Raw genomic sequence first — 12,046 nt, 5'->3', positions numbered from 1 at the left:
TGTGTGGCCGCAGCATTGCCCGTGTGGTCGTGGAGTCACCGTGATGTGTGTGGCCGCAGCATTTCCCGTGTGGTCGGGGAGTCGCAGCGATGTGTGTGGCCGCAGCATTGCCCGTGTGGTCGGGGAGTCGCCGCGATGTGTGTGGCCGCAGCATTGCCCGTGTGGTTGGGGAGTCACCGCGATGTGTGTGGCCGCAGCATTGCCCGTGTGGTTGGGGAGTCACCGCGATGTGTGTGGCCGCAGCATTGCCCGTGTGGTTGGGGAGTCACCGCGATGTGTGTGGCCGCAGCATTTCCCGTGTGGTCGGGGAGTCGCAGCGATGTGTGTGGCCGCAGCATTGCCCGTGTGGTCGGGGAGTCGCCGCGATGTGTGTGGCCGCAGCATTGCCCGTGTGGTTGGGGAGTCGCCGCGATGTGTGTGGCCGCAGCATTGCCCGTGTGGTTGGGGAGTCACCGTGATGTGTGTGGCCGCAGGATTGCCCCTGTGGTTGGGAATCGCATTTAGAAGAGGTTTTGGAAAGTTGGGAATGTGCGGAGTTCAGCGACAATGGAGCATTCCCCGCTGGTCACCTGACGTCTGCCCGCGAGCGGCCATGAAGGCCGTGCTGTGCGGTAGAGAATCTGCTGCTGTGCGGGAAGAGCTGGATGTGTGCGGCTGCGCCAGCCCTGGGAGCGAGCGGGGCCTGGAAGATGGTGGCAAGAAGGGAGCGCCGCATCCAAGGGCCAGAGTCGCGCACCGTATTGGTTCCGGTCCATCCCGTGATATATATATATATACGCTGTCTCTGCAGGAGGAGGCCCCCCCTCTCCGTGTTCTCCTGGACCAGAACCTGGACGAGGTGCAAGTAAGCCGCAAAATGCTGGATCTGAGGCAGGTGAGAAAAGGGCAGCAAAAACAATGACGGCATGTTCTGCACCGCGCCCTAATAGAAGTGACTGCTGCCTGTAGGAAGTGGCCACTGTGTGCACTGCAGAAAAAGCCCCCCGGGGTCCCCTCCCCAGACAAGTGAGAGTCCCCCTCCTCAGACAAGTGCTTCTTCCTTCCCGGGGTCAGCGTTGGGGTCAGTGCCCCCTGGGTCATCCATCCTCTGTGTGCAGATTATGTCCACCCTTGTTGCAGTTTCCTCTGTGGGTGGTCTTCTCTCCACCATCGGCCCTTGTGCTCAGCAGTGAGTGCTGCGGCCATGGCGCCTGCCGGTCAGTTACCCTGTGTTTGGGGGGACGGGACCCTTTGATAAGGTCAGGATATCAGTGACGGTGTGTGCGCTTCCCTTCCAGGAGCAGATCCATTACTGCCGTCTCCAGGAGAGCATCAGCATGCTGGCCCGGAGGCTGGAGAAGCGGGGGCAGCCGGAGAGCAAGACAGCATTGGCCCGCCACAAGCACCTCAGCCGCATGTACGTGCCGCCGTCTCCTCCATCACTGGGCCGTGCAGCGCTGCTCAGTCAGCGGACAGTGTGCTCTGTCTGGTCATCCATCATTGTCGGACAGTTGTCAGTCGTGCTGGTTGTCAGGTCATTCCCCGCCTGGTCTCCTGCGATGTCAGGATGTATAGTGGCGGTCATACTGGTCCCGCTCTCCCCGTCGGCCGTCTGCCCTCTCCCCGTCGGCCATTCCCCCTCTCCCCGTCGGCCGTTCCCCCTCTCCCTGTTGGCCGTTCCCCCTCTCCCCGTCGGCCGTCTGCTGTTCCCCCTCTCCCCGTCTGCTGTTCCCCCTCTCCCCGTCTGCTGTTCCCCCTCTCCCCGTCTGCTGTTCCCCTTCACCCCGTCGGCCGTTCCCCTTCACCCCGTCGGCCGTTCCCCTTCTCCCCGTCGGCCGTTCCCCTTCTCCCCGTCGGCCGTTCCCCTTCTCCCCGTCAGCCGTTCCCCTTCTCCCCGTCAGCCGTTTCCCCTCTCCCCGTCGGCCGTTTCCCCTTCTCCCCGTCGGCCGTTTCCCCTTCTCCCCGTCGGCCGTTTCCCCTTCTCCCCGTCGGCCGTTTCCCCTTCTCCCCGTCGGCCGTTTCCCCTTCTCCCCGTCAGCCGTTCCCCTTCTCTCCGTCGGCCGTTCCCTCTCCCCGTCGGCCGTTCCTTCTCCCTGTCAGCCGTCCGCCCTCTCCCCGTCGGCTGTCTGCCCTCTCACCGTCGGCCATTCCCTCACCCAGTCGGCCATTCCCTCTCCCCGTCGGCCGTTCCCTCTCCCCGTCGGCCGTTCCCCCTCTCCCCGTCGGCCGTTCCCCCTCTCCCCGTCGGCCGCTCCCCCCCCTCTCCCCGTCTGCCGTTTCCCCTCTCCCCGTCGGCCGCTCCCCCCCCTCTCCCCGTCGGCCGTTTCCTCTCTCCCCGTCGGCCGTTTCCCCTCTCCCCGTCGGCCGTTCCCCCTCTCCCCGTCGGCCGTTCCCCCTCTCCCCGTCGGCCGTTCCCCCTCTCCCCGTCGGCCGTTCCCCCTCTCCCCGTCGGCCGTTCCCCCTCTCCCCGTCTGCCGTTTCCCCTTCTCCCCGTCAGCCGTTCCCCTTCTCCCCGTCGGCCGTTCCCCCTCTCCCCGTCGGCCGCTCCCCCCCCTCTCCCCGTCTGCCGTTTCCCCTCTCCCCGTTTGCCGTTCCCCCTCTCCCCGTCGGCCGTTCCCCCTCTCCCCGTCGGCCGCTCCCCCCCTCTCCCCGTCTGCCGTTTCCCCTCTCCCCGTCGGCCGCTCCCCCCCCTCTCCCCGTCTGCCGTTTCCCCTCTCCCCGTCTGCCGTTTCCCCTCTCCCCGTCGGCCGTTTCCCCTTCTCCCCGTCGGCCGTTTCCCCTTCTCCCCGTCGGCCGTTTCCCCTTCTCCCCGTCGGCCGTTTCCCCTTCTCCCCGTCGGCCGTTCCCCTTCTCCCCATCTGCCGTTTCCCCTTCTCCCCGTCAGCCGTTCCCTTTCTCCCCGTCGGCCGTTTCCCCTCTCCCCGTCGGCCGTCCGCCCTCACCGACCACCTCCAGTCTCCTCATTGACCTGTTTCCCGTCCTGACAGGTGGCTGTGTCTTCAGACCTCACTCCATGAACACGAGCAAAGTCTGCAGCTGGCGCTGGAGGCGGCGTCACTGTGGCATCAGATGGACGCCATCCTGCGAGCCATGGAGGAGAAGGTGAGCGATGCCTGCCTCTTGGCTTACCTTCTCGTATGATAGTTGCACATCTGGGGGGGCGGCGTGGGCCATATCTGGGGGGGCATGGGCCACGTCTGGAGGGGGGCGGCGTGGGCCACATCTGGGGGGGCGGTGTGGGCCATATCTGGGGGGGCGGCGGCGTGGCTCACATCTGGGGGGGCGGCGTGGGCCGCATCTGGGGGGGGCGACGGCGTGGGCCACATCTGTGGGGCGGCGTGGGCCACATCTGGGGGGGCGACAGCGTGGGTCACATCTGGGGGGGGGGGCGACAACGTGGGCCACGTCTGAATGGGGGCGCCCCCCCCAGACGTGGCCCACGCTGCCCCCCTTCAGACGTGGCCCACGTCTGGGGGGGGCGGCGTGGGCCACGTCTGGGCGGGCGGCGTGGGCCATGTCTGGAGGGGGGCGGCGTGGGCCACGTCTGGGTGGCTGCATTCTTCCTGTTGGTGGCGTGGAGCCGGGTCACTGTTGCTCCCTCTTTCCCCCCAGGGCCGCTGTGCCGGGCAGAGGAGCGCAGACGATGGGCGCGGAGATCAGGATCTGAGGGACATTGCCAGCCACATCATGGTGAGGGAGGACTGCAGCCCCCGAGCAGTGGCGCCCCCCGGCGGTGGTTCGGGCATTGATGGCGGCTTTCTCTCTTTTAGATGCTGGATGTCGCCGTATCTCAAGTGTCCAAACTCCACCCGCTGCTGTCATCCAGAGCGCTGCGGCGGCACGGGCAGGTGAAGGAGCGGTGGGCACAGCTGCAGCGCACACTCAGGTACAGCGCCTGCTCCAACACCGCACTGTGCACGAAGGGTTAATACTGAGCAATGAAAGGTCAAAACTCCCACAGTACCATGCACCGTTCAGGCACTGCAGCTCCAGAGGTGACTGGAGGACAGGTGCCCACAATCAGTCACACCCTGCTAGGAGCAGCACCTGTCTTGAGAGCTCCAGCACTTCCAGCAGGAGGCCCAGAGTCGGCCTCTCTTCTCCCCAGGGAGAGGCAGGCTTCCTAGGAGGCCGGCATGGCTTCCCAGGCTTCTGTTCCCCGGTCTGTGCCGGCGGGGGACAGAGAGCAGCAGCAGCAGCAACCGGCCCAAGAGGGACTGAGGAGGTCAGGACGGGTGAAGAAAACCTTACCCACCTACTCCAACCCTGAGACGGCTCATCGTCCGCCCAGAGAGGGAGACAGGGGCACCCCAGGCCCCAGGAACGAGAGCCCAGGAACATCCTGGGGGGAGAGGAGCTCCGGCGAGTCCACGAGTACCTTCTCCTCCCGAGTGGTCGCCATGCTACGTGAGTACGAGGACGCCGGCAAAGCACTGACCGGGCTGAAGGAGGAGCTGCAGGAGGCACGGATCCTGAATACCCGAGCCTCTAGCAAGGAGAAACCTGTGACCTCCCAGAGGTTAAGAGCCCTCAGGGATGAGGTGGCCCGGTTAGTGCTCCTCCGGGAGGGGATTGAGAAAAGCGCAGGTCCCTTCCTGGAGAGGTTTAAGAACCAGCGGCGGTTCTCAGAAATGAAGGGGTTAAATACCTCAGGAGAACCGCCAGCCGGCGTCCTAAGCGACGAGGAGGAGGAGGACAACAACGTGGCTGTAACTGGAGTCCTACAAGCTGGAACCAGCCGGGAGAGTGAGTCGCAGAGCCGACAACAGGGAAGCGGCCTCCCGGCACGGCAGAGGACTCCGACAGCACAGGCTGGAGTGTCAGCGGAGGAAGAGGAGGAGGGCGGTCTGCTACAGGAGATCCGACAGCTGGAGTCTCCAGTGAACCTGGACCGCTTCTCCTTTGGTGAGGACGAGCCAGCAGAGGAAACCCAGAAGAGGAAGAAGAAAACGAAGGAGACCGCACGGGAGGTGGTGAGTTACAGATATGTACTGATGGATGATGTTACACCTACCACCTCCTGTGTAAACCCCACCAAACCTAAAGGCACGGGCTCTGCAGTGGGTCCGGGGCATAGGCAAGGTGGGGAGAGGAGGAGGACGTCCGGCGGTGCTGCCGTCTGTGCGGGGAACAGTGCAGGGGGTGAGGCTGTGGAGGTACTCACGGCGCCGGACATAGGGAACCCCGAGGAGTTTCCCTCTCTGCCCTCTGCGGCTAAGCCGGTTATCACCGGGGCTGAGGGGGGCGAGGGGGATGTCCACGCCGTTGCGAAAGGGGACGGTGTGGGCAGACTCCATCCCTGCTCACTACGGCTGAGCCAGCCGACGCCGGGGCTGTGGGGAGCAGGTCCGAGAAACTTGGTGCGGCAAAAGGGGGGCGCACTGTTGTGACAGGGGCGCAGTGCGCCTCAACAGAGAAGAGGCATGCGGCTGCGATAGGGGATCACCGAGTCCAAAAAGAAAAAAAAAAGCAGGAAACATCATCTGCAGGGAACACTGGGCGCCCTGCTGCGACGGGGGGACAAAGTGCTCCAGCACCCAAACGTGACACCAGGACCCCGAAGTCTGTGGGTGCGGGGCAGGCAGTGCCCCCCAACAGGCAGCGGGCCCAGAATAATAAAATACAAACTGCTGCAGTAGGGGGGCAAGGCGCTCCAGAGACACAACAGAGCACCAATCAAGGGAAACCGGGTGTGGTGCTGCACCCCTCCCCCGGTCCAGCAGGTGTGAGTGCAGAGAAGCCAGACACAAGTGAGGAAGGAATGGATATTACTGTGGAAGGTGCAGAGAACACTGGGACAAATGGTGGTGAGAATACTGGTAATAAAGTGATGGGAAGTGGTGAGGGGATTGAAGGGAGTAGTAGTGGAGTGAATGGTGGGAGTAGTGACGTTGCCAATGATGGGAGTAGTGGCGGAGTGAATGAGGAGGGATATACTGGTGTTGGTGGAGGGGAAGCAGGTAGTGGTCCCGCTGCCCCCCCAGCGGTGGCGGGGGCTTCAGCCCCAAGCTATTCAGGAGCTGTCACTGCTGGGGGTAGTAGTGCGCCCTTGTCTGGTGACCCTGAGGATGGTGACTTGCAACAGCGCTTCCTGGACGCCCTGAGGAGAGGGGAGAGTTCCATCAATGTAGAGGGGAGGGAGGTTGATCTGTCTTTCTGGATAGAGAGACACGGTCTTTCCGCCTTCCGAGACAGAGGGGCAGAGACTGTCTGGTCTCTGCCGACAGCGGGCAGAGGAGTAACCGTAGGAACGTGGCCCGTCTCCAGTGGGTAAGCATGGATGCCTGTCCTGATCGGTCAAAGGTTGCTGAGCTCCTGCTGGGGATGGGCTTCGTGGCATATGACATCTTTGCCTTGATCCATCCCTATGGGACCTCCTACTTCGATGTCAGCTTCGTGAGACCGGAGGGCCTTGAGCTTTTCTGGTCTCGCCACGAGCTGGCTCGGGGTCGCCCCGAATGGCAGGGTTTCCTTGCTGTAGTAATATCCCGCCAGAACTCGGTCAGGAAGGTGACCGTTTTGACCAGTAACGAGTCACTTTCCTGTGTCGACATCTCCACCTGGGTTGGACGATACGGCGACATCGTCGGTATTCCTGAGAAGACCCTCGATGAGCATGGTATCTGGTCAGGAGCCTGGACCTTCATGGTGAAATTGAAGGTTTCAGGAAACACCGTTACCCATATCCCTTCCTCAACATTTTTGGGGAGGGACAGGATCTTGATTTTCTACCGGGGGCAGCCTAAGGTCTGTCACGGGTGCGGCAGCCCCACACACTTCAGTGCGCAGTGTACCACCCAGAAATGCGCACTGTGTGGGGACCTCGGCCATCTCGCTGCTACCTGTGGCAGGATTAGGTGTAACCTGTGTGGTGACCTTGGTCACCCGTTCAGTCGCTGTCCGCGTTCCTTTGCCAATGCGGTCCTGAAAGCGGCGAGTGCGGGACAGGCGAAAGCCGGGACTAATCTCGCCGGTGAAGGGACCAGTTAGAGGCGGAGGAGGCAGGGAACCGGTGAGGAGCAGGCTGCCGCCATCCAATATCAGGCGGCAGGAGCAGCGTCATGGGAACAGGGGGCAGGGAGTAATGACCCTAAACTCTGACCCGGGTGCTTCACTTGCAGCTGAAGATCCTAAAGACGGCGAATTGAGCGAGGAAGTCAAGAGACTTGAAAGGGAGGAGAAAAAGGACGCCATGTCTGCCCAGGAACCTTCATCCGGTGACAGTCTGGATGAGGGAGATGGGGAGTGGTCACAGCAAAAGAAAAAGGGTAACAGGAAAACAACTAAGGATAAGAGGGGGTCCGGGCCTCGAGCCTCCTCCTTGGAGTGCGACCCCTCTGACTCCGTAGCCCTGATCCAGGTGCCATTGGAAGGTCCAGCCGCCCCCCCTCTGGTGGATCTCTCTAACCGGTTCCGGGCCCTCCAGGACTCCCCTCCAGAGGGGGGCGATGGGGACCCGGGGCCGGAGGTTGCGGACAAGGTTGTTGGGGCTCAGGAGGTCGCTGGGTCTTCTTCTCAGGGGGCAAATACAAAGCCTTCTGGGGGGGGGACTACCTCAGGACCACCAGACAAGGGCCAGAGTGTATGTAAGGAGAGAATGGATGAGTCTGTTTGTCTTAAGCGCACTAAAAACTCATCATTGTCAGAGGAAGAGGGTGAAACTGTTGGGGGTGGGAAGAAAAAGGCTATCTAATTCAATCAATCATGATGGCGGCACCCACCCCATTGACGCTGGCAACCATTAATGTTGCCAGCATAAAGTCAGATGTGGCAAGGTACACGGCCTTTCATTTTCTCGGCCAACTTGACGCCGACATTTTGTTTTTGCAGGAGACAAGGTTGACCGACCTATCAACCATGCATAAAGCAAGGCGGGAGTGGAGGCACGGGCCTTCCTACTGGTCTCTTGCGGCCGAGCCGTATAGTGGGGTGGCGGTCCTTTTTAAGACCGCAGCGGTTGAATGCAGACGATTGATCGAGTTAGAAATGGGGAGATGCTTGATCCTAGATGTCTCCATTGGGGGACAGGAGCTTCGGCTCATTAACATCTACGGTCCCCAGTCCAAGTGGGACCGCAAGTGTCTCTTCATGAAGATCAAACCTTTCTTATTTTCGAGTCGGCAGGTGGTCTTTGGAGGGGATTTCAACAACGTCACGAGACCCTGTGATAGAGGAGGTTCCGGAGACCGGCTGGCTTATGATTGCGTCGCGCTAAATAGGATAGTAAGTGAGGCACGCCTGGTGGATGTCCACATCCGGCACAACACAGGCCACGCGGGGTTCACTTTTTTTAGAGGTAGTCAGTGCAGGTCTAGGTTAGACAGGTTTTATTTGAAGGAGGATGCCGTCTCCTCGCCGTTGTCGGTTGTGGAGGTGGAGTTCTCCGATCACTGTTTGATTATGTTTTCTCTGAGCGTTACAGAGACTCCTCGGATGGGAAGAGGTTATTGGAAGCTGAATTCGTCACTCCTTGAGGAAGAAGCTGTAAGACGGTCCTTTGAGGAATTTCTTCAGAGCCAGGTACCGCTGCTGGGCCTAAGTAACACTAAGTCGGAGTGGTGGGAGATGTTCAAACATCGGGTGGCGAGATTCTTCCGGCAACTCTCGAACCTCAGAAGCCTGAACAGGGATCGCCTGTATCAGAGCCTGAGGAGGAAACTCGAGCAACTTGTCTCGACTGGGGGTCGCCGCGAGGCGATCTCCAGTGTGAAATCCTTGCTAAAGAGGTGTCAGTACGATAGGCACGCATCTTTGGTTTTTGAGGGGGATTACGGGAAGTACTACTCGCCCGACCCCTACAGAAGCTGCAAGATGTCAGTGAATAGTAAGATAGTGACCGGGCTGATGGACAGTACGGGATCCCTGAGAAGGTCCAGATCAGGGATCTTGGAGGTCGTCAGTTCATACTACTCGCACCTCTTGGGAAGGAAGGAACTGGATCGTGACAGGATGTCGGCTTTCCTGGCTGAAGCTGTTCCTGAGCCAGGGGCTGACCTCTCGCTGGGCGGTTTGGCAGAAGCGATCAAAGAAGAGGAAGTGAGACTGGCGATCGATGGGCTCCGGCCCAAAAAATCGCCAGGTCCGGATGGCTTAACATCCGAGTTCTTTAAGACCTTTAGGGACTCCTTGGTCCCCCTCTTGACTCAGGTGTTTAATGAGTGTCTCTCCTCGGGCACTCTGCCGAGATCATTAAGGAGGTCGGCGTTGATCATTTTGTCAAAGGGTAAGGATCCGTCACGCATTGAGAATTGGCGTCCCATATCACTTCTCAATGTGGACAGGAAGGTTTTGGCTAAGATACTCTTCAATAGGCTGGTGAAGTTTGCACCGCGGCTCCTTTCGGAGGCCCAGCACTGTTGCGTTCCTGGCCGTAGCACTTTCAGTGCTGTTCTGGGTGTCCGAGAGGCCGTGGAGCAAGGCAGGGCGGGCCTTTGGAAGGGGTTCTTTCTGACCCTGGATCAGGCAAAAGCCTTTGATCGGGTCGACCACGAGTACCTCTGGTCTACTCTTTTGAGGTATGGTCTGCCTGGAGGGTTTGTGGACTGGCTTAAGACCTTGTATGCAGAGGCTGAGACTTTCCCTCTGGTAAACGGGTGGATTGGACAACCTTTCGGGGTGGGATCTGGTGTCCGCCAGGGCTGCCCTCTTAGTCCTTTGCTTTACGTGTTTGCGATCGACCCCTTCCTCAGAAGGGTTGATTGTGGACCGTTGGCGGGGGTGACGATGGGCGGGTTGGCGCCAGAGGCTATCCTGAGGGTAGTGGCCTACGCGGACGACGTTACTGTCTTTGTTTCTTCGCAAGAGGAGGCGATGGTGGTGATGTCAGAAGTGGAGAGCTACTCGGAGGCATCCGGGTCCAAGGTCAACCAGGACAAGTGTGAGAGTCTCTGGCTGGGAGGCGGGGATCCCACGTTTGATCTTCCGGACACCCTCCCCGAACGCCAAGAACATGCCAAAGTCCTAGGCATCGAATTTGGCCAGGGTGATTACCCCACGAAAAACTGGGAAGGCAGAATCAAGGGTGTCGCCCAAAAAGTGGACCAATGGAAGGGTTGGTCTTTGACCCTGAGGGAAAGGGTTGACCTGTGCAAAGCTTTCCTGCTCCCCTTGTTAATCTACCTGGGCAGCGTCTGTGTCTTGCCGGAGCCTCTCTGGACACGGGTCTACAGTCTGTTCTTCCAGATGTTATGGGGGAATAGACTAAACCTAGTCAAACGGGAGGTCACTTATCGCACGAGGAGACTAGGGGGGTTGAATATGGTAAACCCCGTGGTGTTTCTAGTGAACACCTTTTTGAAAGTTAACGTGGCAAACCTCTGGAAAGAGAGGGCTCCTCCGTGGGTATTCTCCTGCAAAGGATGGTTTCAGCCTTTCTTCCAGGAATGGGAGACAGGGGGAAGATTGAAGGATCTTCGCACACCGCACGGGCATCTCCCGGCTTATGTTACCCCGGTTCTGAAAATGATGCGCCGGTGGGGTCTGGGAATGTGGGAAGTGAGGTCCCTCCCGAGGAAAATCCTCGACATGCGGGTCTTGCTTTCGCATTTTCAGAGACCATTGGTCCTCAGGGACTGCCCGAGTCGGGATCTAGAGGTTGGGTTAAGTTTGTTAAATTCTAGTAGGATCCCCAAGAAGTATTGGGGCTTGACTTGGCGCTGCTTCCAAGGTAAGTTGTATGTGAGGGACAATTTGAAGCACAGGAGCTCCGTGGACAGGAATTGTCCCCGTGAGGATTGCGCTACCATGCTGGAAAGCATGGAGCACTTCCTGCTTCATTGTCCCTTTAATACAGAGGTGTACAACAGGGTGGGCGCTTCCATTGGTTGGCCGCGGCTGGCCACTCTGTCCTATGCCGAGTGGGCCTATGGAGCGTTCAGAGACCTCGGGAGAAGGGACCGAGCCACTTTATTCTTAGTCAGCGCAGTGGTCAGGTACTTCACGTGAAACGCACGAGTTTTAGTTACGACGCAGAGTAAAATCCTCCGTGTAGATGAAGTTTGTAGCAGCATCCTAGGTGCCCTGGTGAAGGTGCGTTCTCTGGAGTGCGAAAGACTGGGTGCCCGGAGGGCGGCCCATCTCTGGAGGGGTTTCTCCTTCGGCGTGCCTTAGTCCGTTAGCGCTCCTATATCCTGGTGGTGGGCTGATGTCTTTACACCCTAGATTTTTGTTTTGTATCTCTGTTCCTTGAATAGAAGGTTTGCAGGCATCGAACTTGAGCCTTGGGTGGTGAGTATGTAGGTTGTGTTCTGTGATGTTGGTTTATGTATATATTGTATATAGTGTATTGTATATATTGTATATAGTGTATATAATAGAGGGTCTTAGTTAGGTTGGGTGGGGGGATTGGGGGGTTCAACGGCGGTGATAAGAGACTGATCTGGCCTGGCCCAGGCCCCGCCTGGGGAAAAACTTTGGGGCCTGATCCTAGCTCGGATAATTCCTGAACTTTGTGGCCAGAGCTGGATCAGGGGTGGCGGGATAGTTAGAGTAGCTGTATGTATATATATATATTAAAAAAGAAAAAAAAATAGTAAAAAGAGAAAAATAAAAAAAAATGGAAATATAATAAAAAAAAAAAAAATGTGTTAATGTTAATCTTGTACACTGTATTGTATTTAGGTTTGTGGTGGGGTGAATGTGGTGGTGTAAGGGGGTGGCTGTAAGGTGAGGCAGTGGGACCGGTAGGGTTTTGTTGTGTTTGCGGTGTTGTATAGTGTTTGGTTTAGTATAATGTGTTTATAGTGTATATATGTATATAATATTGTATATAGGACGGTGTGAATGTAGTTGGGGTTGTATATAGTAGTATGAATGAAGCTGGGCCGGGGGTCTTACATGATTTTATACTATTTATTATTTATATTTATATTTTTTATAGGGGTATTCATGTTGTTATGAGTATTTTGTTTGTCGTCTTTTAGTTTTTGCTTTCTTTATTTTTATTGGAATTTTTCTTTCACGTCCCTGATTTATAGGTCATGAACTTTCTCCATTTTTGTTCCATTTCCGGTTTATGTCTTTGTGATTTTTGTCTTTTGTTGTCGTCTGATTGGAGCTTTGTTCTTAT

At 58.1% G+C, this 12,046-nt stretch overlaps 1 protein-coding gene across 5 annotated transcripts in view; it reads left to right on the top strand.

The window, feature by feature from the left end:
• The window catches only part of LOC143804151 (uncharacterized), a 142,480-nt gene that overhangs the window by 32,429 nt on the left and 98,005 nt on the right, over positions 1-12,046 (top strand). For all 5 annotated transcript variants that reach the window (XR_013220986.1, XM_077281949.1, XM_077281947.1 and 2 more), the window contains exons 7-11: positions 791-874; positions 1,278-1,396; positions 2,967-3,081; positions 3,592-3,669; positions 3,750-3,865. Coding sequence is in view for 4 of the 5 variants with exons in the window: in XM_077281949.1 (XP_077138064.1) it covers positions 791-874; positions 1,278-1,396; positions 2,967-3,081; positions 3,592-3,669; positions 3,750-3,865 (512 nt within the window). In the remaining variant the exon portion in view is untranslated. The remainder of the gene's footprint in view (positions 1-790; positions 875-1,277; positions 1,397-2,966; positions 3,082-3,591; positions 3,670-3,749; positions 3,866-12,046) is intronic.

This window comes from Ranitomeya variabilis, chromosome 2 (assembly GCF_051348905.1).
Source record: "Ranitomeya variabilis isolate aRanVar5 chromosome 2, aRanVar5.hap1, whole genome shotgun sequence".
In the NCBI taxonomy this organism is placed as follows: domain Eukaryota; kingdom Metazoa; phylum Chordata; class Amphibia; order Anura; family Dendrobatidae; genus Ranitomeya; species Ranitomeya variabilis.
This window is presented reverse-complemented; position numbering and strand designations above follow the sequence as displayed.